Below are 27,507 nucleotides of genomic sequence, written 5' to 3'. Positions count from 1 at the left end.
AAAGCTCTCTCCAAAAATGTAGATAATAACAACAATAGCTAACACTTATACAGCACTTACTATGTGTCAACCATAGTGTTGTGTTTTTCAAATATCTCATTTGATCCTCACAGTAACCCTGGGAGGTAGGTGTAATTATTGTCACCATTTTACATTGAAGAAATGGGCCAATAGAGGTTTAGACTTGTCTTGTATCATATAGGCAGTATGTAAGGCTAAATTTGAGCTGTATTCATTACACCACTTAGTTGTTATCTAAGTAACTTTGCATTCTATAATTTATAGTTTTAGAGAGATTAAGCAAGTTGACCATAGTCCTGTAGCCAGTATGTATCAGAAAGTCATTTTGACTCCACATGTTTCTGACTCTGAGACTATCTCTCTGTCCACTGTACTTATTGACTCTCTTTAATAATATTAAGAGTTTTAATTTTTAAGGATTTTTAATAAAAAAAATTTACCTACTTCTTTCGTGATTTTTTTCTTTCTTTCTTTCTTTCTTTTTTTTTTTTTAAAGAGCCTCCCTATTTTACTGCTGAACCTGAGAGTAGAATTCTAGCCCAAGTGGAAAAAACTGTGGATATCTTGTGTCAAGCAATGGGTAAGTTTCAAAGAATTTATTAAAAGAATATAACTAAGATAAATGTTATGTTTACTGTGTCTTCTTTTGCCAAGCAGAGCTTTGACCTTCAATCACTAGCATTCTTTTTTAGAAACATGTTTAATTGTTTGCTTTTGCTTTGTCACATGTTAGATGGCAGCAGCTTTTAGTAATGTTGTTTGGTATTTATATTGGAATACTCATTATCCATTGGGCCAAATTGTCTCTATTTCTTCACAATCTGTGCTTTAAAGGATAATTATCTTATATTTTGCAATACTTTAATTGATATTTGCATCATACTCGTCAGAAACTTAGTTCTTGGCCTCTTGCTACTAACATAGGATAGATGAAGATTGGTACCTGTATGTGCTAGTGATGAGTGAACCATGGAATTGTTAACATGTTTCACTCCATTATAACTCTAGCACTGTGGATAAGATAATGTCTTCATCAATGCCTTTCCAGATGTAACAGTGCCTCAAGGCCAAGTATTATATTTTACTCTCCTCCCAGGGTTTTCTGGTACTCTTAAAAGGGTGGGGAAGTCCAGTTTCACCACTAGCTCAAGCCTCCACTGGTTATGTTCCCCTGATTTTAGGGGTCTCCAGTATCCTATTTCCATTAAACTACTTAACATTAAAATTTTCTTTTTGGAAGGAGTTGGGGAGTAGAGAGGTAGGATTATTTTACAAATGACAATTTTGCTCCAGGTGTTTATTTCAAACACAGCAATATTTTCTTTTTGCTTTTACAAAGAAATAATCACTTCAAAGATATAGCAAGAATAAACATACAAACACTCCCCTATCACAACAGGAGGGAGATATGAGAAACTTGTTATTCCTTTTAGCACTATAGTCTTTGTGGGGAAGAAGGGGATTAACTTCACAACTGTGTTCCTACACAGCATAGTTCCCCCAAGTTCCAAGTCCAGTCCTCCTATGGACCCATGGCCAAGCATCTTAGCTTCTCAGTGCATCCCTAGTAGGTTGGTAGCAATATCCAAAATGAAATTTTGTCTCCAAGTTTCACATGGTTCAAGCTTCTCAGTCTAGGGACTCCAGAGCTTATTTCAAGAACTGAAAAGAACAAACAAAACTAAAATCCCAAGCAATATGATAGGGCTCTTAAGGGGGCGGGGGGGAGGGGGGGGAGATAGAGACAGCCCTATCCCCTCATCAGCTCAGTGCATGCTAATGGGTGAACTAGACCTTCACTTCTGGATTCTGCTGGAAAGAGAGAAAGCCCGTCTCAGTCTGATGGTTTTAAAGACTCAACCAGTTTCAGCAATGCAGCCAGTGCAGAAGGCTGTTCCCATTCATATGGTCGGGAAATGCAGAATGTCTTCTCCCAGAAGCAGGCCCCTGCCGTTTTCCCCATAGGTGCCTCCATCTTGGGTGATCTGGGCATGTGCAAAGCCGTTACACAGAGAAATGTACTGTTCTGGGCAGCTGGGCTATGATTTGATGAATGATAACGTAATGTAGTAAAAAGAGCCTTGGCTCGGATTCTTGATCTAGCTCTGCCATTAACTTTTGTGTGACCTTAGCAAAGCCATTTCATCTCTATGGATTCCAGTTTCCCTATCTTTAAAATGGAAGTCTTGTATGAGATAATGTCTATGGTCCTGTCCAGTTTTAATATATGTTAGGATTCTTCTGTGCTGTATAACTAAACTCATAGCCTGATGCTTTGCAATTAGGATTTTCTATCTTTTTCCTTCCTTTTTCACATTTCCTTTCTAAATTCTCTACCAGTTGTTGAACAAAGTACAGTCACCCATACTATGAAAACTGGGCTGTAGATTTCATGCTAGAAGAGGCCAGAAAGATCATCTAGCCCAGGGGTGTCAAACATGCAATCATCTTTGTCTGTAAATCTGAGGGTGGCCCAAACCATACAGCAAAATAAAGATACAAGAGAACATAGAAATGCTATGTGATTTTTCTTAGTCATTATGTGGCCCATAGGGATCCTTGTATACAGGTTAATGGCCCTTTGAGTTTGACATTAGTGTTCAAATCCAACCCCAGCATTTTAAAACTGAAGAAATGGGAATCCAGAGAAATAATTTGTTCAAGATTACACAGTTAGTAAGTAGCAGAGCTGGAAGAAGGACCCAGGTTCTCTGACAAAACAAAACAAAACAAACAAGAAATGCTATATTTTTCATTGTACTCCAAAATGGGATCAAACTGGGGAAGGAGAGTTACATAAGATGAAAAATAACTTTATAATTATAAAAGTGATTAAATACTTGAAATGGAAAGGCAATAGGGATGTTTTCATCCTAGTGCATTTAAGAATAAACAAAGCAGTCCTTAGTCTTGAATAGTTTAGGTATAGTCCTTCATAATGTAATGGGCTTGATTCCCTATCCTCTTACAATCTCTTTTGGTTAGAGGATGCCACAAAAGGATGACCCTTAACATAAAAGGCTTGGGGCAAATAGTAAATTTCAATTAATGGGATGGTTGGGGCTATTTGCCAAATCCAAGCTATAAGAAAATGGATTTTTTATTGTTTTAACAGGAAATCTTACCACTTTTCTGCCTCAAGTCTGCATAAGGAGAACTATTCAGTTTTATGTCAACCTCTTTTTCATCACTCAGTGATAATTCATATTTGCCCAAGGGGATTTTTGACAGATGAATTACAATCACAGTGAGAATTCTCAACATTAGCATTTACACTAGCTTTATATATGCATGTTATTTAGGTTAAGTCTACTACCTAACAATACATCAAACTGGACAACATCTGTATATTATCATTTTTCCTATTGTTTTGCTCAAATGTGACTAGGTAAAGTTTTTAATGAATATTTCATTAATGAGTACTGCACTGTAAATTCTGGTGAAAAAATAATTTTAATATAGAGCTAGCATGCATTTTCATGATAAATATACTCCACTTAAACTGGATAAATTTAACTTTATGAATCCAAGAGCATGGATGAATATTTTAAATTAATGATATTTGTAATACATGTAACCACAGGTAGTTATCTTTCCAGACAACTAGCCTTCATTTCTGATAATGATGAATGACATAATTTCTTCAGTGAATAATATAAAGACCAGCATGTGATCAAAATTTCTTTTCTTAGGGTCCTTCTCTATGCTTTGGCTAATAGCATCTGATGCCCATAGGAGTTCTTCTATTAATAGCCTTGATTTCTAGATGCTTTGTCAGTCCAAAATGGTTCTTCCCACATTCAATATGATTTCACAGAACCACAATAATGTTCTTTGTCAAGGGGTGTTCACTTTGCCCCATATTTCAGCTGTATTCTCTTAAGTGGTTAGAAAATCAAGCAGGAGCACTCATCACCCTGAGTCAAAATAACAGCTTCCATGGAGTTCTTATGAAAGAATGTGAGTGTGGTAGAAATGCAGTGGCACATTTCATCCATCTCTCTGTCTCTGTCAGTCGGTCTCTTTCCTTCCTCCTTCTCTTCCTCCCTCCCTCCTTCCATTCTCTTCCCCTTTCCTTTATTTCCCCTCGCACATACTTGATGTTCAGGAGTTGCTCACAGGCCCATCTCAGACCCAATCAGCATGGAAGCTTTGTCCCTGCCTTGTTTTAGACTTCAGCTGATTTGCACTTCCCTGGGCAATCTGCTCCAAGGACTCACACTCCTTGTCAATGCTGAGCCGACTGCCAGCTCCCCGTCAGCCCTGCTCACCCCGTCACTGACCATTTCACATCCTTATTCAACAGACTGTCATGGCTCTTTTTCTCCTAGGAGATGAGAAAGAAAGTCATCTGGCTGGCCCCCTCCTTTTCTACCTTTCAAATCTTCTGATATTTTACTTCCCTCTATACACTCTGGTGGCAGAATGGATAGAGCACCAAAACCGAAGTCAGGAAGGCCCATCCTCCTGAGTTCGAAGCCAGCCTCAGACACTTCGTGGCTGTGTGATCCTAGGCAAGGCACCTAACCCTGTCTGACTCAGTTTACTCATCTGTAACATGAGCTAGAGAAAGAAAATAGCAAACACTCCAGCTTCAGCAACCTCCTTTGCTGTTTTTCATACAAGACACTCCATCTGATTGTAGACATTTTCAGTGACCGTCCCCATGCCTGGAATGCTTTCCCTCCTTATCTCCAAGTCCTCCTTCCTTTACATCCCAGATAAGACTCCAGCTTCTTCAGGAAGCCTTTCCATATGTCCCTTAATTCTATTACTTTTCAGTAGCCTCATAGTAAAATGGGCTGATAACACTTCATTCTCAGGGTTAGTGTGAGGATCAAACAAGATAATATAGGTATAATGATCCACAAGCATAAAAGGAAGTATTACAGAAATGAAATCTTTCAAACTACAACTTTTTTGGGTCTTATTTTTGTTTATAAAATGGGAGAGTTAAGCTTTTCCTCTGTAACAAACATTCTATGTTCTGAATTTTCCCTGGACTATAAACCGGTTTACCACACAAGCAAAAATAGAGTGCAATAGAGAGCAAAAATGGTAATTTTTTTATTATTTTGTTGTTGTGAATTTTACAATCAGCAAACACAAATATTTCAAAATACAAAGAACAGGAAAGGAGGGGTGTACAAGAAACTATAAACTTCTATTATTTAACAAAAAATACATATGTTGAATTTTAAAAATTCTATCACCTTCCTTTCATTCATTATTTCCAACTTATCCTGTATATAGTTTATTGTCTCCCCCATTAATAGTGAGCTTCTTGAGAACAGGGACTATCTATTACCTTTTTTTGTGGTTATATTATTTAACACAGTGCTTGGCACAGAGTAAGAGTAAGGCACTGACTTAGCCTCTGGCACCTAACAACTTCAAGACTTTTAGTATCTGGAATTAACATGTGTATACCCCAACATGTACCTATAAATCTCAGTCTTCAACCAGATGGCCTGTTGTCCTGGCTAACTCAGATATCTTCTATATGGCATTTCAAGATACTGGAAAGCACCTGAGGAACAAGAAAGCCTGGATTCTGGTCCTGGATGTGCCAGTAACGAGTTGTATGCCATCGGGCAAGTCACAGTCCTTTTGAGCTTCAATTTCTTTATTATCAAAATGACAAGGGTTGGTCTACATTATCTCAGATTCTTTGGAGCTCTTTAAAAAGATGAATGCTTTTCACTTTCTCTGCCTTGGTATCTGTTCACCTCTAATATAATGATATGGATATGGTTGCTGAGAGAAGGAATATGAGTATTAAAAAAGAATCATTTCCTTTATTTTTTTGTTCTTTTCTTGGGTAAATGCCACCTTTTTTAAAGCCGACAAAACTCAGTGATTCTGAGAATATAAAAATTTTAATGTATTCATAATTTTGAAAGGAGGATTTATAATAGTGAGGGATATTTTGGGGGATAAGATTTCTATTCAGGAGTTTAAATTGCCCTAATGTAGAAATGGTTCAGCCAGTCAGTGTTTTAATAGTTATCTCTAAATAAATTGTATTCTTAAGTTCTCCTCTCAACCAGCACATATGCTGTTTTTGTATAATATCTTGAGGGTAAACTCCTAGGAGATATGTACTTATGGTATACATTGAGCTGGCCTTTCAGCAGAACATTGCTATCCTTTCTTTTAATTTTGACAGTGTAATTTTAGTAGCATGGGAAGTGGTTATTCTTTGTGAAAGCTACATAATATAATAGCTATTAAAGAGTTTTACATGAATTGATTGCATGTTTACCTTTGAAATACATGTGTTTTTAAAAATTTCCTAATCTAATGAAAAGTGACAGGAAATATAATTAAAGCAAAGCAAAGGATCCAACAACCTGTTATCTTGAAATACTCTGAGACACTGTTTATTAAAAAAAACTTTCTGTACTTGCTGAATAGCTTATGAGAGTGTAGTAAAGCCTAGCGGGCTAGCTTTAGAGATGGGAAACCCTCAAAACAATTCTGCTTCTTCCATACTTTAGCTGTGTGACCCTGAACAAGTCCTTAACATCTTCAGACTTTGGGGCAACTCAAGTCTACATCTAGGGTGGGGATTTCCACTCCAGGAGTTTCCTACACTGATAAAACAAAAGAAGAAGAGGAGGAGGAGGAGGAGGAAGAGAAGGAGAAAGAAGAGTCAAGAGAGGAGAAGGAATACAAGAAGGAAGGGGAAGAAGAAGAGAAAAGGAGGCGGAAGAGGAGGAGGAAGAGAAGGAGAAGAAAAAAGAAGAAGGGAAGGAGGAGGAGAATAAGCAATAAGAAGGGGAAGACAAGAAGAAGAGGGAAAAGAAAGAGGAGGAGAAGGGGAAGAAGGAGGAGGAGGAGAATAAGAGGAAGAAGAGAAGGAGAAAGAGGAAGAAGTAAAGGAGGAGGAGGAGAATAAGAAATAAGAGAAGGATGAGGAAGACAAGAAGAAGGGGGGAGAGAAAGAGGAAGAAGGAAGATGAGGAGGAGGAGGATGTCTAGAGATTTCAAGCTTCTTTAGTATTTGAATTATTTCCATTTATTAACAAAATAAGAATAAAAGCCAAAGAGAAAAAGGTCGCAGAATCAGCTGGGGGTGGGGGAGAAGGGGAGAGATAGAGAGAGAGACAGATAGAGACAGAGACAGCGAGAGAGAGACTGAGAGACAGAGATATACAGAGAGAGAGACTGAGAGACAGAGATATACAGAAAGAAAGACAGAGACAGAGAAAAAGAGATTTCAAATACCAGCATAGTCAATAGGCAGCCATTACAGGCCACTTTTTTTTTCAATCAGTCGATAGCTTAGTAAGTATTTATGCTCTAATGTTGTATCAAGCACTTTGCTATGCTATGGAGATATATAGATCCCTCCCTCTCTCCCCATAAGTTCTTGCCCTTGGATCCCTTGCCCTTACCCTTCACAAGAAGCTTGCTTTTTATCAGGGTCAATAAAAAGCACATATAAATAAGTCATTTTTCCCAAATTAAAATATTTTATGATTTTTCCCCTAGACAATATCCTGCCTCTGATCCATATTGACCTATGACCCTGGACAAGTCACTTAAGGTTCTCACTGTTCTACACAATGCAAGTCACAGAACAGTCACAGATTTTAATTGATAGAAGGAACTTCTTCAGCAGGAGTTTTACTATTGAAATCACAAGTCTGAACTTGATAGGATAGATAGGTATTTAGATAGATAAAAGAACTTCCCATTAGCTACTGGTCCTTTAGGTATTTTTATGGGTTATCTTCAAGTAACTACCAAGTAATGAAAGCCTAAGATATGTCTTTCCTTTTTTCCTTTTTTTTTTTTTTTTGATTAAACTTTTTTAAATTTCAAAACATATGCATAGATAATTTTTCATATTCACCCTTGCAAAATCTTGTGTTCCAAAATTTTTTCTTGCCCTTCCCCCCACCCCTTCCCCTAAATAGAAAGTAATCCAATATGTTAAACATGTGAATTCTTCTATACATATTTCCACAATTATCATGGTGCGCAGATGCTTCTTTCCAATGCTCAGCAAGAGTATACTCAGGAAATGCAAATATATTTGAGTATTAGTCTGAATAAAACGTATGTAGAAAGGCAAGTTTGTGGGGGGAAAAAAACTTTGGATTTTTTTTTTTTTAATATTTGATAGCCTTCAGTTTCAATGGTCTTGTGATAAAGAGAGCCATCCTCACCTAGAAAAAGGACTATGGGGTGAATGTGGATCACAACATAGTATTTTCATTCTTTTTGTTGTTGTTGTTGTTGACTTGCATTTTATTTTTTTCTCCTTTTTTCCTTTTTGATTGGATTTTTCTTGGGCAGCATGATAAATATGGAAATATGTATAGAAGAAATGCATATAGAAAAATATTTTGGATTACTTGCTGTTTGGGGGAAGGGGTGGGAGGAAGGGAGGGAAGAAAAATTTGGAATACAAGGTTTTGCAAGGATGAATGTTGAAAATTATCTATGTATATGTTTTGAAAATAAAAAGTTTTAATTAAAAAAGTCAAAAAATTTGATAGCCTTATACTCAAGTATATAAGTAGGATGGAATAGTGGGAAAAGTGTGGAATTTAGAGTTAGACCTGAGTCTTTTTATAGTGCCTACTATGTGTGAGGCACTATGCTAGGTGCTTTACAAATATTATTTCATTTGATTTAAACAACTATTTTAACTGTCATCTACTCTAGGGGGACATCTTAAGACTTCATGAAAATGAATATTAGGTAATATCTTACAAAAAAAATAATGGACACATAGCTGTTATATATGTGTTAAAAAAAAAAAAACTTTCAAATAATTGGCCTATACTAAAATACACTTCAGTCACTAAAAGTGTTGAAAATAATCTCTCTTAAATTTCAGTATCATTCACTTTGCCTGGAAGCTGGATGAGATTTTTTTTTTCCTTATGAAGTATTCTTATACACATATAATATGCATCATGATATGTTTGTACCTGTTTTATCTAATTCATACTAGCCATAGTTTGTCACTGATTCTTCTTTGTATCTTCCCCAATGCCTAATATAGTGCTTTGTACATGGTAGGTAATTAATATATATTTATTGAATTAATGAATAAATGTCTAAATTTAGAATCATTTGAGCCACTGCTGTTCTCCATTAGCACAGATAGTAATGAATTAATTGTATGTGATTTTCTTTCCACAGAATTACACAAAACATTTTTTTTAACTCTTGATACCAAAGACAGTTTAAAAAAATAACTTCAATATTCTTTCTTCTCATACAGGAGTCCCAGTCCCTAATCTTGAATGGTATAAGGATTCTGTCCCCATAAGCAAGCTCCAAAATTCTCGTTATAAATTACTAGTAAGTGGAGGTCTACGAATCCAAAAACTGCATCCCAATGATTCTGGTATCTTTCAGTGCTTTGCAAGAAATGAAGGTGGGGAAATAGAGACACACACCTACCTGGATGTAACTAGTAAGTATGGGATGTCAAGAACACCAAACAATAGTGATGCATCTTTTTAGATTCGTATCACTTTTGTATGTGACAGTTGAACATCCATATATTCATCAGAGCTTTGGAAGAGATGGAGAAAATACACTTGTTACATAAATTTAGATCGGCATTATCTGCTCTGTGGTTTTCCAGCATTGACCATACTCAATTTATGTGAATAGCTTTTTAAAAAGAAAAGGGGAAAAAAAGACCAAAACCTCAATATCTTGCTAAAAAAGAAATGAAGGATTAATAATGAATAAATATCTGTCTTACTCTTTGTATCTTGATCTTCTTTCCCTCTTTTATATCCATCCCATAGTTTAGTTTTATTGAACAATTATAGTTCTTTTGTGAATTTCTTTTATGATCATATTAACTGAAATGCCTTGGTACATTTTCTTTGGGAAAAAAAAAAAACAGAAGCATAAGGGTTTATCTTTAGCTCTTATAATATTAAAATTTTTTTTCTAAAATGAAGTGGAACTTGGTAATTATTGAATTATACCTTTTGCTCTTGTCCCATGAGACAAAATGCTTAGCTGATTATGTCCTTAAGACAGAATCCTATTTTTTGCTCAGTTATTTCAGTTGTGTCTGATTCTTTGTGACCCATTTGGGGTTTTCTTGGCAAAGAAACTGGAATGGTTTGCCTTTCCTTAAATCCAACTTATTTTACAGAAGAGCAAACTGAACCAAATAGTATTAAGTAGCTTGCCCAGGGTCACACAGCTAGTACAAGTCTGAAGCCACATTTGAACTCAAGTCTTCCTGACTCTAGGCTGCACTAGATGCATGGAGAGTTAAAAAATACTTAAAGTTGTGAATTTCAGGGCTATGTATTCACACAAACCAGAATAAGTTTTACCTCCCAGCAATTTGGAACTATACCCATAGGGCTATCAACTTGTGCATACCCTTTGATCCAGCAATCTCTCTACTGGGCCTGTATCCCAAAAAAATCATAAAAAAGGGAAAAGGACTCACATATGCAGAAATATTTGTGGCAGCCCTTTTTGTAGTGACAAGGAATTGGAAACTGAATGGATGCCCATCAACTGGAGAATTGGAGAATGGTTGGGTAAGTTGTGATCTATGAAGATTATGGAATACTATTGTTCTATAAGAAATGCTCAGCAGAATGATTTCAGAAAGGCCTGGAGAGACTTACATGAACTGATGCTGAGTGAAATGAGCAGAACCAGGAGGTTATTATACAAAGCAACAGCAAGATTATGTGATGATCAATGGCTGTCTTCAACAATGAGGTGATTCAGGCCAGTTCCAATGATTTTGTGTTGGAGAGAGCCATTTATATCCACAGAGAGGACTGTGAGGACTGAGTGTGGATCACACCATAGCATTTGCACCTTTTTTATTATTGTTTGCCTGCTTTTTTCTCATTTTTTTCCTTTTTGATCTGATATTTCTTGTGCAACACAATAATTGTGGAAATATGTACAAAAGAATTGCACATGTTTAATATATATTGGATTACTTGCTGTCTAGGGGAGAGGATGAGGGGAAAAGAGGAAGAAAAATTTGGAACACAAGGTTTTGAAAGGATGACTGTTCAAAACTATCTTTGCATGAATTTGGAAAAATAAAAAGCTATTATTTAAAAATTTAAAATGATTATTATTTTTAAAAGGTATTAATTACTTCCCACTAGATTGTTATCTCCTTGAAGGCTGAGACTATCTTTTGTCCTTTTTTTGCACTTCCAGTGCTTAGCATAGTGTTTGATACATAGTAAGCATTTTGTGACATTATATGAGTAAGTAATTATGATGGATTTTGGCAAACTAAGGTCCCCAAGATGACCAAAGGTCAGTTTTTTTACTGCAGTTTGCAAGATGAGGGATATAATTACAATTACGTTATAACTATATATTATATACTTACATATCTAGAATACAAGTATATAAAAGTATACTTATACCTAGAATATTAATACTAATATACAGTACATTAAAATTAGTATACCTAGATTTAGGCTGTAGATAGCATCTTTAGAAACTTAGGTTACAACCTTCGTCTTGGCAAATGAGCTCAGTTAAATTGCAGCTTATGAGACTTAAAACCTGTGTGGCTTGGACAAAGTACTTAACTTCCCTTAATTTCAGTTTCTTCTTCTGAGGTCCTTTCTATCTCTAGACCTATGAATTGCAGCATATCCTCTTATTAAATAATAATCTTTCATAAGCAAGTAGTGACTTCCTAATTGACTTTTTTTTTCTAAATTCAGATAAATTCAAATTTTATATGTTGGATTTTCTTGAAGCAGGAAATACCAATTTTGAAGAAAAACATATTCAATATAGAGCAATGTTCTGATAGCTGACATTTATATCTTCCTTATAATCATTCAGTTACATAGAACTCTACAATTTACTAAATGATTTCTACCCCACTTGTGAAGTATGTGATGCTCACAATATCCTTTTACAAATGAAGAAAATGAGGTTTCAGAAAGTTAAAAGGGAAGCCCTGGAAGACCTTTCTTTTTCTTTTTTTTCCTCCATTTACATTTCTCTTTATACTATAGCATGCTGCTTCACAGTCTGCCTTATTACAACAAAAATAAAGTAGAATTTAGAGGAGAAAATGAAATTTCTCAGGAAAAATCTTAAAATAAGTATATTATTTTTTCCATTTATCAAACATGATTTGAGAATGGAATGCTAGTTTCTTTACTATTTTCTTTAACTGAGTTACTGTCTATATAGCATTTCTTTGATCTTCCATAAAATATCTATAACAAACTAGTATTTAACTATAGATCTTGGACCTTATTATAATCTCCAGTTATTTTCTGCCTAACACTCAATGATACTGCCTCAGTCCTATACTTAGCTCCTCTTCCTAGTAGAAAAGGAGGCAGAAATCTTGTACATTCTTTTACAGTTCCTTCACTCTGTCATTTGACTTAGTTGAGAGAAGGCCCAACACAGGGGCAGGAAGGTTTGTAGGTTCAAAACTAGCTTCAAGTCCTGATGATTGAAGATAATTCCTTTAAACCTCATTTGTAAAAGAAAGGGGTTAGACCAAATGCTCTGTAAGATCCCATCCAAATCTAAATCTATGGTCCTGTGATTTTACTGTTAATTCATTCTTCTTTAGCTACTCTTACAATATTACTTTTTTTCCCATCAACCCCTGGACTCAAGATCTCAAGATATGTAAATGAAAAATAGTTTTTCACCTCCTCCCAAAAACAAATTATGGTCTTTTTTCCAACATATTTCAATGAATAAACAAATTTCAAATTATTATACTGTAACAAAAAGCCATAACATTCACTAAAACCTTATTGAATACAATGATTTTTAGATGATGCAAAAAATTTTCAGGTTCCTCCAGTGCCTTTGCATATACATATATATACTTATACTTACTGCCTCTCATTTAGACTACTGTAATATAGTCCTCCTAATTGGTCTTCTTGCCTTCAGTCTCTCTTATCTCTAATCCACATTCCTCACAGCTGACAAATTGATATTCCTAAATTCTAGATTCAATCATGTCATTTTTTTGCCTTTAGAAGCTACTAGAATTTTGTCATTCAGTCATTTTTAGCCATGTCTAACTCTTTGTCTCTCATTTGGGGCTTTCATGGCAAAGGTACTAGAATGATTTGCCAGATGAGAAAACTGAGGTAAACAGAGTTGAGTGACTTGCCAAAGTTTATACAGCTAATAAGGGTCTGAAACCAGATTTGAACTCAGGAAGATGAGTCTTCTTGATTCCAGCTACAGTGCTCTATCATGCCTAGATGTCTCTAATAAGATACAAATTCCTTCATCTTGCATTTAAATCCCTTCACTGTAGTCTAGAGTCTTGTCAACATTTCCAGGTTTATTATGCATTACTCTCCTTTCCACATGTTACATTTCAACTGAAATAGCCTACCTATAGAGAGGAAAAAAAATGCTCTTAATACTAAGAAATTGATATTATATCTGGTATATTACATTTGTATCTGAATATAAGTGGCACTTCACCTAGCATCTCCATTCATTGTATAAGTTATTTTGGTTGACTGCAGTATATTCCCTCCTCCACTTTGTACAATCCCTAACTTCCTTCAAAGCTTATCTCATATCGGAGGCCTTTCCTGGTCCTTCCAGTTGCTGGTGTCTTCCTCTATCAGAAACTACTTTCTATATATTTCATATTTATTTATCTCTGTTCAGCATGGTATAATGGGAAGAATGCTGACTCTGGAGCTAGATGATCTGTTTTCCAATTGGGCAAGTCACTTACGTGTTCAGTTTCTTCATCTGTAAAATGGTGTTGTTGAACTATGAGGCTAGTCTGAGGACCCTTCTAGCCCTACGTCTGTCTATGACTCTATAATTCTATGTTATTCCTTTCCACAGAATATGAGCTTCTTGGGAATATGGTCTTTATGTCCCCAGAGTCTAGCACAGGGCCTGGCAGCTAATAGACATGTACTAAAAGCTTGGTGAGAAAATGAATGTATTTATGACATGTTTAGGGATGGGAAGCCCTATAGCTGATGAGGTTCTTAGGAGCTCCTGTGAATAGATGTGAATAGATATGACCTCTTTAACAAACAAAAGACTAAAATCCATCTAGTAAAACAAGTGCTTGTCACCTAGATTACAGTATGCAACTGGTTAGTCAGTTTGCTGAGTTAGTTTATCTGTATATTTGTCATTGGCAGGCAGTGCAGAGAATAAGCCAGTCTCAGAATTGAATAGGAGGAAAGTAGGCTGGGTGGTATTTGGGAAACTGCAGTATTTCCAATAATCCCAGCTATCTAACACAAAACCCATCCCTTTAACATCAGTATTTTTTAAATAATGCTTTATGGCTTTAAATCACAGAATGCCATAATCCTTGGAGAATCAGGCTTGCAATGATCAAAGAGACAGTGAAGAGAAATCCATGTTGGCTGTAAATAGACTTCTGCATCTTTCCAAGATTGGCTTCTGTGTAAGAAGTAAAAATATTAGAGTATAATAATTATGGGTAGAGAAAGTAGAGAAATTGGACCAAATCTATAATGTACATCTTTTGAAAGATGCTTTTTACTTCAATCTCCTTCAAATCACTTGTCATTTTTCTGTTTCTTATAAAAACTTTACTTCAAGTGGTCTTTGATCTCCTTGATGTGAATATACCCTCTAATGGTTCAGATTACAACACATCCAAATCTTTTTAAATTTGTGCTATTCTTATTCCTGTCCATTTTTTCCCACACATCTTCTATAAGTCTCTTCCCCACTGCACTAAAGAGACTTTTAATATTCCATGGATACCAGTGTCTGACACAGGCTTTCCATTTTTTAGACTGTGGTATTGCTATGTGAACAGGCCCCTCCTTTCCTGATTATCCATTTCCTGGTTGATGATTTTTGTACCATACTTCTGTGTGAATCACCTTTCTTAATATTGACCTGCAGCCTATTTCTGTTTATCTACCTTCACTAGATCTTTGGCCCACCTGCAATTTTGAGTCTTTAGAACTTGTGGAGATCCATAACTCTTAGTAACATAGTATCACTGAAATATGAAGAGGGATTGAAAGAATGCTTATTTTAGGCAAAAAATTACCTTCCTACAATTCCCACTTTACTCCCTACCTTTTGCTCTCTGAGAAACAACAAAAATCAAGCTGGTCTTCTTCCAAATCATAACTCTTCAAGTATGTGAAATAATAGGAATCGTTAATAATAACAGCTAGCATTTCTATGATGTTTTAATGCCTACAAAGTAGTTCTCATTTTATGTTCACTATAACCCTATGAGATAGCTCCTATTATTTTCCTCATTTTATAGATGAGGAAATTGAAGAAGAGGAAGATTAAATGAGCTGCATAGAGTGAAACAGTGAATAAAGGAAGATTTGAGCTCAGGTCTTATTGAGACCAAGTTTAGCTTTCTGTACACTGCACCAGCTAGTTACTACTATTGAACCTGAACGAGATTCTATATAAACAAGACTTTATTGTATAAAAGAAAAGAGCTAAATTATTATTCAGAACTCTAGGATCTAATTTCTGTTCTTTCTTTAAGCTTGCCAAGTGGTCCTGAGTCAAGCTTCTTTAGACCTTAGTTTTTTCATCTACAAAATCAAGAGTTAGACTAAGTGACTTTTAAGGTCTCTTCTACTTTCGATATTTTGTGAATCTCATTTGTTTTCACAATTATTTTTAAAAGAAATTTTTTGTTTCCCTGACTTTTTAAGAAGATGAAAGCAACATGTTCAGTTTATTTAAATAAAATGTTTTCTTTTCTCTTTCACATTTATTTTAAACTATATTTATATCCCCTGCTATGTCTCATTTACATATCTATGAGTAACATGGATTTTATTTTCACTTAAGTGTAAACAAAATCGGGCAATTCCTTGGAGATGAATAATCAAAGATTGCAATAATTTCTGAAAGATTTTCTTACTTTTTTTTTAATGGTTATACCTATTTCTTGGATTCAATCTATAAAAATTAATGTAAAATACTCCAGGGTGGTAATTTAAATGTATTTAAACAATAATCCCTGATTTCATTTTTGTTCTCAGATATTGCCCCAACATTTACTCAGCGTCCAATGGATACCACGGTTACAGATGGAATGACAGCAGTGCTCACCTGTGAAGTTTCAGGAGCTCCAAAACCTGCTATCACATGGAAAAGAGGTATGTGTTTACATTTGTGTTGTGTAGTTTGAGACTACACCTTGTTGAGATACATTCCACATAAATATAGTCATCCTAAATTGTAAACCTCTTAGGAATTAGTCCTCTTCATTGACTCACTTTCTGCTTCATCTAAGCATCTCATAGTTTGGACAAGGTACCTTTTTAAACTATTAATGGGTGTTGACTTTGGCCAATCTATTTTTACACCTTGAGTTCTTTTTAACCTTTTTTTGTGGGTGTAGAAGTGGGGAAGAGGAATAATGGTCTGAAATGGGTTTAGCTTTTGATTTCATCAGAATAGAGAATCCAAGTGGTAGAAACTCTCTACTGATATAGATCAGAAATTTCTCTGAGATTATGAAAGCAAGGCTATCTCTTATAATAAAAACACAGACACATTTGTCTCACCATAAGTATTTCTTTCCCATGTAAGCCTATTTATGTAAAAGAAAAAGATAGTGAATATATCTACTGTAAGCTTGTTTTGATCTGTGTTACTGTCAATTGTGTTAAATCTAGAACAATTAATATAATTTTGAAAATAAAACTATTGATTACTTCTCATGAACTCAAGGAATTATTTATACTTGATCAATAAGTCTTTTTTGATTGATTCATTGATTTGCCTAACATAGGAAGTATTCAATAAATACTTGTTAAATTGAATGATTGACTGACTATGGATTAACTAATAATGTCAGTTGAGCTATGTATGAGCATAGCTTAGACACTTTTGGCAGCTACATTAATTCTTTCAAGCTCCACTTTTAGAGGGACAACCATTTGAAAACTGTGGATTAATAACTAGTGTATTAGTGACAAGGGAGACAGAGTTTAATTTTGGACAAGCCTTAATGAGCCTTGAAAACCTATGATCCCTGTATTTTAAATTTGTAGTCTCTTACGGAAACAGCACACCTTCTTTTAGTTCTTTACTGACTAATAGTAGTTGAGTCATTCATTATTTACTGAACACTCAATGTAAGTACTGCATTTGGTAAGAATATTTGGAGTAATCTATTAATTTCCTAAATTAAATTTTTAGTGACTGGAAAGAGTTACTAAAGCTTCCAAAGGTGTGTCTAACTTACTTTTTACAATGGGAGACTCTGAATCAGTTAATTTAAATATACCCTGGAGCAGACAAGCAACCTTTCACCAAATCTAGATATCTTTTCAGCTTGAAAAGATCTCTTTTCAGACACTTGATGACTCTATGAATTTTGTTACAATAAATGTTACTATATTTTAGAAGTGTACTGTCTGACTTATTCTCATTCTTTTCTCTGTCATTTTTCAGGGAAACAGATTTTGGCCAGTGGCTCTGTTCAGATTCCTAGATTTATTCTTCTTGAGTCTGGAGGTCTGCAGATAACCCCAGTCTTTCTCCAGGATGCTGGAAACTACACATGCTATGCAGTCAACTCTGAAGGATCTCTAAATGCATTTGCCATGCTGACTGTGTGGAGTATGGATAACATTTTATTTGAAATCTTCCATTAATCACAGCTTAAGCAAGGGGTCATTTTTAATTAGGAAGTATGATTATGCCCTTGGCCATTCTCATTTAAATCAAAAGAAAATGGTTATTTTTACTAATTTGCTAAATTACAATAAGTAATTACCTTATTTTTTCAGGTACTAAAAATATAGAATTTATGTATTTAAAAATTTAATAAAACAACTGTGGAGAAGATTTTATCCACTGTCATACCAAGATACAAAATTGACTTGTTGGTTAATCTTAGAGCAGTAGTCACCTAAGAAAACTAAATTAAGAATTAAAATACCTATAAAAGTATTCTTCTTAATGCTGACTAATTATCAAGTAAGATACTTTTAGAATGCAGCAAAATAATGAAGCTGTTCTTGTCTCTTGATTCTAAGCCAAAAACCCAGCTCCCTGTAATTATTATAAGAGCACTCATCTTCAGCTCTTACCTGTCCTTATTGTCTCTTCTGAAACTCAAAATAATTTTAATTCTACAAGAGAAAGAATATATAACCCAAAATTATTCCATTGTTTAGACTAGATATTTTATACATTGTAACTATACTTCATTCTGGCCTATAGTCCAGGCACATATACTCCAGAAATTCCTTTTGCAATAGGAAATATGACAGATCAACTCACACTATTTTTTTTGGTAGCAATACCTATACTGTTCAAGTGATTTATAATTTGTATGAACAGAGCACTGGATTTCAAGTTAGGAAACTTGGATCTCAGCTCTGGGCCTTATCTCAGGCAAATTATTTAACATCTTTAGAGTTTCAGTCTTCTCACTTATAAAATGATGAGGTTGTACATGATCAGTGAGGACCCTTTCATTTCCTTCTATGATTATATAAATATTTTTAAAACTATAATACATTTTTTAAAAAACTGAATTGTGGTTAATTTCATATTGGTTTGTCTTACTTTCTGATTTATTTAGCAGTCATTTAAAAAATTAAGCATTATATTTTGTATGAAGCTTGTTTGGCTGCTACTCTGCTTTTCCATTTTGCAAATATTATATAAAGATATAGTGGAATAAAATTTCTCAAAATCAAATTCTGACTTTCTCCCTGGGGCCTCCATACTGTTTAAATGGCACATTCTTCATGGTATTAAAGATGGTCTTCCTTTTCTTGAATAGTTATTCCAAATATTCACCTCTAACTACAGCCTATTCCTTATGAAAGTTAAATTGTAGAGGCAGTAAGACATCTTGGCTAAAGAATTGATCTTGGAATCTAAAAGACTTGGGTCTAAGCCGCACCTCTACAGTTTCTTAATATTCTGTGGACATATAAAATTAAGTCATTATAGGAAGAGGAATTTTAGAAACCTCGATTATAGTTGTAGATCCCTGATTGCTGTATCTTAAGGTTGTAAGCTCTATCATTAATCACCCAAATCCCATTTTCTTCTTCTTAACCTCTACCTACTTGTTAAATGAACAAGTCATTTAATCCTTTTAAAAACAAAAAGGTAAAACTGGAACCATGGAATTCTCATAAAGAACCAATCAGGTGTTTTACTCAAACTATTCATTTTTCTTTGTGAGATTCCACATTGTGTCCCTATATATATTTTTATAATTTATATTATATATTCTCATATTTATATTATCTATTTTCTCATATGCATATTTTATATGAATAGTAGATGTTATGGAGGTCCTCCTAGAGAAAATACATTATAAAGTAACAAGAATTTAAAAGATCATTGAATTATGCTGGAAGGGACCCCCTAAAGCCATCTACTCCACCTTCCTCATTTATATAAAAAGAAGAAACTGAGAGCTAAAGGGGGCAATTGGCATGGTCATGCAGTTTATAAATGTTATAGGTAGGATTTGAACCTAGTTTTCTTGACTCCACAGTCAAAATTCTGTCCACTACAATATATAGGTTTGCACTTGACAGTGTGGTTAGATAAATACATTTTCATAGGATCTTTAACACATAAATGCTAATGTATAAAGGACTAATATTAATTTACTACAATCTATCCCTTTTTGTCTTGTGAATGCAACTTACTTAATGTGGTATTGTTGGCACTCTCAGGTCTCTTCAAATTCTAAAATTGATTAGTTCTATGATCTAATTCTATGATCTTTCATTTACTGTGAACATTCTAAGATCTCCCATTTATGTTTTCTTTTGTAGTTTTTTGTTTTTGTTTTTTTGGCCAATGTAGGACAGAACTTACAACTCTCACTGCCACATAACCAACTCATTACCCCCAAAGTGAAAACCTTCAAATTCATAATTTTGTCTGATTTGTGATGTGTTTCTTTTAGATCGTACTTTTATTGTCTACCCTCCTGAAGATCGAATTGTTATTAAGGGAACTACAGCCACTCTGCACTGTGGAGCAATTCATGATCCTAGAATTCCTATCAGGTTAGTATAGTTAACTGCTCTTGAGGTTTATTTGTGTTTGTGGGGTTGTATGTCTGCATGTTGTTTCTTAATATTCTGTGGATATATAAAATTAAGTCATTATAGGAAGAGGAATTTTAGGAACCTCTATCATAGTTGTAGATCCCTGATTGCTGTATCTTAAGGTTGTAAGCTGTATCATTAATCACCCAAATCCCATTTTCTTCTTCAGCCTTATATATTATTTACAGTGAGCTATGTTCCACTTCATGACTTCAATACAGCTTTTCATGATTTTGCTGCCAAGGTTAATACACTATCTGTAAAACGGACTTGTCAGAGGCTGATAGTTAATGAGAGAAAAATCCAGAGGGATAGAATAAGATTTCAGAAATGTTTACTCTGGGACTATGGAATGCCCAGGAAAAGTCTCCTTGTATTTCCAGGAATATTTCATGACAAAATGAGGGAAAGAAAGGTCTGGAAAATTAGAAGGAAGAAAATCATAGCCCCCTAATGAATTTACAAGAAAAGACAAGGCATAGGGAGTTTTTCATCTTTCTTTGAATTCACACTGGGGTGATGGTGATTGAAAATTTGATCTTGGTGAAAAAAAGTCCAACAATTAAAATAAATAGTTATCCTAGAAAGCTTTTCTCCACTATGAGCAACTACTTGTATAATTCTGAAAAGCAAAAGCATAGCTTCATAATGGTTTGAGGTTGTTGGGACAATCCTGAAAGTAATTTCCAAAAATTATTATGAAACCTTTTTTTTTTTTTTCCAATCTGACTTTACTTCAAAAAAGTATCTGACAATAGCTGGCATGTCTATAGCACTTTTGTGGATACCCAAACGTTTTACATACATTATCCTGTTTCATCTTCATAATACTGCTAGATCAGTTATTGTCCCCATTTTATGAAGAAATTAAAGTTGAGACAGTCCAAGTGACTTTTCTACAGCCATGGAGGTAGTAAAAATATTCAAGTCTTCCTAATTTTAAGTCCTTTGTTCCATCCATATTACTTTCCAGAAAGACTGAATGGCCATCAATTGCAGAATGGCTAAGCAAGTTATGGTATTTGAATTTGATGTATGATGTCCAAAATAATGAAGAGGATGCTATCTGAAAAACTTGGGAAGACATATGAACTGATACAAAGTAAAGTAAAAACTAGGAGAACAATTTATGCAGTAACAATGTTACACAGATAATCAACTGTGAAGGATTTAGTTAACTGATAGTACAGTGATCCACCACAGTTCCAAAGGACTTATAATGAAAAATGCTGTCTACATTTAGAGAGAAAACTGATGGATTCAGAGTGAAAATTAAAGCATTTTTTCTTTTTTATGAATATAGCTAATGTAAAAATGTTTTGTATGATTTCATTTGCATAATGGTTATTATATTTCTTGTCTTTTCAGTGGGTAAGGGAGAAGATAGAAAATTTAGGACTGGAAACAATGAAATTGATTTTTTTCTTTTTCTTTTTTTTTTTTTTTAAAGAAGGACTGATTGAAGTTATATCCCTACTAACAAGTATATTAGTGTGCTGAGCAAGCAGTTTTCAAAGTAGGAAATATATGCTATCAATAATCATATGAAAAAATCCTCCAAATCACCAATAATTAGAGAAGTGAAAATTGAAGTTCAATCCCACACTCATCAGATTGTCAAAGTTGGCTCCCAAGAAGAACATGACAATTATTTTAGGAGCTATAGAAAATACTGTATGATAAGTGTATCTCTGAATTGGTCCAGACATTTTGAAAAGCAATTTGGAACTATGTTCAAAAGTTACTTTAAAGCATGCATACCTTTGGACTCAGTAATACTTCCCAAATACTTCCCAAAAGAGATCAAAGAACATTGAAAAGACCATTTATATAGAAAAATCTTTTTAGCACCTATTTTTGTAGTGTCAAAGAACTGCCATTGTAGAACGACTACACAAATTACAGTATGTGAATGTAATAGAATACTAGTCTGCTATAAGAAATGATTCTTTCAGAGAGGAAAAGGAGGACACTAATGTGCTACAAGAAAGGTTCACTTCAGGGAAACCAGGGAAGACTTAAGTGAAGTGAGAAGAACCAGGAAAACAATTTTTACAATAACAGGATTATAAGAAAAACAACTTTGAGAGATTTAAGAGCTTTGATCAATGTGATAAGTAAATTTGATTCCAGAGGATTAATGGAGTATGCTGCTCACCTCCTGACACATGGATTCTGCATACAGAATGAGACAGATTTTTGAACTTAACCAATACAGAAATTTGTCTTGCTGTGCAAATTTGTAAGAAGAGTTCTCTTTTTATTATTTTTTTTCCAATGAGGAGAGATTGGAGAGAAAGGAGAACTAAATAATTGAAAAAAAACACATTAAAAGAAAAAAGAAATTTCCTCCACCAATGAAGATAGGCAACTCATTGGCAGCCTATAGTCTAATTTTATTTTTTATTTTTTTATTATAGCTTTTTATTGACAGAGCATATGCATGGGTTATTTTTCAACATTGTCCCTTGCAATCACTTCTGTTCCAACTTTTCCCTTCCCTCCCTCCACTCCCTCCCCTAGATGACAGGCAGTCTCATACATGTTAAAAATGTTAAAACATATCTTAAAAACAGTATATATGTATATATTTATACAGTTCTCTTGTTGCACAAGAAAAATCAGATTTAGAAAGGTAAAAATAACTTGGGAAGAAAAACAAAAATTCAAGCAGTCTACATTCATTTCCCAGTGTTCTTTCTCTGGGTATAGCTGATTCTGTTCATCACTGATCAATTGTAACTGAATTGGATCTTCTCATTGCCGAAGATAGCCACTTCCATCAGAATACATCCTCATATAGTATTGTTGTTGAGTTAAATAATGATCTCCTGGTTCTGCTCATTTCACTTAGCATCAGTTCATGTAAGTCTCTCCAAGCCTCTTTGAATTCATCCTACTGGTCATTTCTTACAGAACAGTAATATACCATAACATTCATATACCACAATTTACCCAACCATTCTCCAATTGATGGGTATCCATTCAATTTCCATTTTCTGGCCACTACAAAGAGGGCTGCCACAAAATTTTTGAACATGTGGGTCCTTTTCCCTTCTTTAATATCTCTTTGGGATATAAGCCCAGCAGTAACATTGCTGGATCAAAGGGTATGCACAGTTTGATAACTTTTTGAGCATAGTTCTAAATTGTTCTTCAGAATGGTTGGATCTGTTCATAATTCCACCAACAATTCAGTTTTTCTGCATTCCTTCCAACATTTGTCATTATCTTTTACTGTCATCTTAGACAATTTGACAGGTGTGTAATGGTATCTCAGAATTGTCTTAATTTGCATTTCTCTGATCAATAGTAATTTGGAACACCTTTTCATATGAGTAAAAATAGTTTCAATTTTCATCATCTGAAAATTATCTGTTCATATCCTTTGACCATTTATCAATTGGAGGGCATCTTGTAATTTTTAAACAATTCTCTGAACTACTTAAATACTGAATGGCTTGTCCATGTCATAACTAAGACTTGAATCTTGGTCTTCTTGACTTTCAAGCTGATCTTCTATATACTATGTCACATTTTCACTTACTATAGGTAGTAAAACGAATGAAGCCAAGATTCTATATTCTTCATTACAATTAATTGCCCTTATCAAGTTGGAAAATGGCTAGAAGGGATAACAGATTTTTCTGGACCAGAAATGTGAAGTGTTTCCCTGATTATTATATTTAAAGGAATAGTAACTTAGGAAACTAGAGGGAAAAAAATGAGACAGAACAAACATGACAAATATTTCTTGCCTGTCCATTTCCAGTTTTGTACAGCATGAAAAATCTTACCATGAATTAAATTTAGATTTAAAATAGTTTTAAAATGTTGGAAATAATAAAAGGAAAAATGATGGGGAAGGGGAGAAGCTTAAAATTACCCTGAAGAAGCTGAGAGACTCCATTAGAAATGTACATCAGGAAAAAAAAAAAAAAGGATTAAATTGTTTTAAAGCGTTTTTGATGTGATTTCAGAAAGTAATAAAGATGGCTAAGTCTGTCTTTCTGCTTGTCTGGAAGTTAGCAAAGAATTCCCTTTGATTTTCAGGACATTAAGGTGGCTTTTTGGATGCAATTAAACATACCCAGCTTGATCCTATGAATGAGAAGGGAGAAAATTAGCCATTTTGGGCATCCATTAATGTTTTTTTGCTACTGGTTTACATTGCACCAGAGGAACTAATTTATTCGGACACCATAGTTACTGGTATAAGTGAAAGCTCCTCCCCAAAGGAGCAATTTACTCATTTCTTTCTGGTAGAATCAGGCCCATTATGTCTCAGGGTAATTTCAGATAAGTAGTTTTGTAAATGTCTGGACTCTGTGCATGTTAGAACTTTAAAGCATGGGGCATATTTTGGAAATCAAATCAATTAATTTTGAAAAGTAAAAACAGCACTTTCATCCCATGTGGCAATGCATATTGGTCCCTACCCAGAGAGATCTAAAGACTGGACAGGCGCTTAATTGACTCTGTATTTGAAAAGAAAATGTGCTAAAATTGCCATAGATAAAGATTAGAAGAGAAGGAAATGTAATTTTAAGGACAATTTGCTATAATGGTTAGATTTTAAGGAAAGCAGGTTTAGGAGATGTGATTTTTTTTCCTCCAAAACTTATATAGTTATATTTGGGGAATTTTTTTTCTTCTAATTATCTGTGGTACTTGCCTAAATATTAATCTGCTTTTTCAAGAAGCCATTCCAGGTCAGATCAGTTGAAGTACATTTTTACACTTTGGAGGGCCTGGTTGCTCAAATAACTCTTCTAAAGTTCTGATTCTAAAGTAAAAGGCTACATACAATTTAATTTCTGTGTCCTTAGCTTGGTAATTTTGGGGCATTTTTGTTTTCTTTGCTTATTCATTTTTTGTTTTTGTCCTTTACAATTTTTGAATTTACTTTGGTAATTTATTGTGATAATAGTAAAAGCAGTTCCTGCTTTTTACTCAATCTTTTTAACTTCTGTTCCATGGTTGGATCTTTAACCTAATTGACATTTTGAAACATTTTCATACACAGATATGTTTGGAAGAAGGACAACATCATTATAAATACAGCTACAAGTTCTAGAATTGTGGTAGAAAAAGATGGTTCCCTTCTTATTAGTCAGACGTGGTCAGGTGACATTGGTGACTATACCTGTGAAGTTATTTCTGATGGAGGAAATGATTCAAGAATAGCTCGTTTGGAAGTGATGTGAGTATTATATCCATTAAATTTTGTCAAATATTATCTAATGATATCAATGTTACATATAATGCTGTTATTTTGAATAATAGATAATTCCATACTTCCTCTCTCCACATGAACAATCAGTTGCCAAACCTTGCTTTTTTTTTTTTTTAACCTTCACAATGTTTCTCACACTAGACCCCTTGTTTCTACTTATAGAGTTAGTAGATTATTTCAATAGCCTCCTAATGGGTTTTCATGCCTCTGCCTAGTCTGTCACTACACCAGCCTATCTTATGTACCACTGCCAAAATAATTTACTGAATTGCAAATCTGACTAAATGACTCTCTGATAAAATCAACTTTTGTGGCTGCCTAGCATGAAAGATGGAGACACACAGACTGACAGCAGACCAATAAAGCATTTATTGAGAGTTTTCAATGTGCCAGACACTAGGCTGAATACTGGAAATACATATACAAGGAAAGAAGTCAGTCCCTACCCTCAAGGAGCTTACATTCTAGGGTGAAGACAAAGCATGAGCAGGAGCTTGAGGAAATGGAGGAATCTGACAGGGGAGGGAAATGCAATGTTAAAGTCCAGAGAGTTAGAAGTAGAACTAGAAGAGAAATGAGAGTGATGGCCTGGGCACTTCTTTAAATGGTAGTCCCATATAGGCATTCACTAATAAGAGGAGGAAGACAAAGGAATATTCAGTGGGCTCTCCCAGTTGAGAAGGCTGCAAAAGGCTGAGGTAGAAAATAAGATAAATAAAAAAATAAATCTATATGTACACATATGTGTGTCTGTATTATATCATGTGTTTATATATTCACACACACATACATATATATGCATAGAGAAATACAGAGATAGGATCCTTTGTTTAGGTTTTAAAGCCTCATAAAAACCTGGCCTCAACTTATCTTTTCAGTCCCATTGTCCAGTCAAACTGGCTTTCTCTTTGTTCACATTTCTGTCTCTTTTGTCTGTGCTTTTGCACTGGACACCTCAAGTGCCACTAATTAGTAATAAATAGTTTGTTGTTGTTCAGTCCTGTTCAATTCCTTGTGACACTATGGACCATAGCACACCAATACTTTCCATGAAGTTCTCTTTTACCATTTCCTCCTTTAGATGAAAGAAAACAGAACTTAAATAAGTTGTCCAAGATCACACAGCTAGTGAATGTCTGAGGCTGGATTTAAAATCAGGCCTTCCTGACTCCAGGCTCAGTGCTCTACCCACTGGGCCACTTAGCTTTCTCTTAATCAGTAATAGGGCCTCCTTCATAGAATACCTCTCCTGCTTCAAGATGCAGTTCAAATTTATTTATGAATCATTTCATGATCCCTTGTAATGTCCGGGCTAGCTTTCTGGAGGTCCTCTGGAAGGGCCTTGATCTCAGCAGGGTAGACACTGCCAGGATGGACAGAAATAGAGTCTAGAATATTGTCTCCTTCAGTTTCCCAGTCTGAACCAGTCTCCCCCATAGTGCAGGAAGCAGGAGAGCTACCAGGAGGCTGATCAAAGATAGAATGTCTGTGGCCGATTTTGTCCTCAGTTTAAATACCCTATTACAATTACATCAACTGTAGAACCATTACATCACCATGCTAAGTACTAAGTGTATGTAAACTAGAGAACCACTGTCTCATCAGTTCCACTGAGTTAATACCTTGTTTCAAATACACTTCTCCAGACTTCAGCCCTCTATAATCCCCTAATGCTAGTATGCTGCCACAAAAAGTAATACATACATTTATAACATGAGAGAATGTAGTATATAAATAGCTAATATTTCTTTCTTTGTTTGTATTTGTATTCCCAGGTTCTTATAAAATGCTTGGCATAGAGTGGGCACCTAATATGTACTTGAGAGATAGATTGAATTAGTGTCCTGGATTAGCATTCACAGTCCATCAAAAGGGCTTTTAAGCAATTTAAAGAAATGACTGAAAAGTTTCACCACTAAATTAGTTGAATTGTTTATTGATTATTGATCTGTATGTTCTTGTTAGTTCCTACCCTCTCCTTTTCTTTCACCTTAAGCTTCTATTTCTGTGGCATAAAGTATAAATACCAGTACAGCCCTTTATTCTTCTGTCCTTTATTTATTTACTAGCTTTTTTTTTTCTAAACTGTACTCTCTTAGGAATTGCTTCAGGGCACAAGTACAAAATTAAAACATGAAAATAGATGAAGCATAGCATTGCAGCAATTAGGACAGCAGTAAACAA

The 27,507-nt window shown here is 34.6% G+C and overlaps 1 protein-coding gene across 1 annotated transcript in view; it reads left to right on the top strand.

The window, feature by feature from the left end:
* SDK1 (sidekick cell adhesion molecule 1) overlaps positions 1-27,507 on the top strand; it is a 400,458-nt gene that overhangs the window by 9,104 nt on the left and 363,847 nt on the right. The window contains exons 3-8 of the mRNA XM_052000079.1: positions 518-601; positions 9,266-9,460; positions 16,032-16,148; positions 17,452-17,619; positions 19,943-20,045; positions 25,114-25,290. Coding sequence (XP_051856039.1) covers positions 518-601; positions 9,266-9,460; positions 16,032-16,148; positions 17,452-17,619; positions 19,943-20,045; positions 25,114-25,290 — 844 coding nt within the window. The remainder of the gene's footprint in view (positions 1-517; positions 602-9,265; positions 9,461-16,031; positions 16,149-17,451; positions 17,620-19,942; positions 20,046-25,113; positions 25,291-27,507) is intronic.

Source organism: Antechinus flavipes, chromosome 1 (genome assembly GCF_016432865.1).
Source record: "Antechinus flavipes isolate AdamAnt ecotype Samford, QLD, Australia chromosome 1, AdamAnt_v2, whole genome shotgun sequence".
Taxonomy (NCBI): Eukaryota; Metazoa; Chordata; class Mammalia; order Dasyuromorphia; family Dasyuridae; genus Antechinus; species Antechinus flavipes.
Note: the sequence above shows the minus strand (reverse complement) of the source record. Positions and strands in the feature narration are given on the sequence as shown.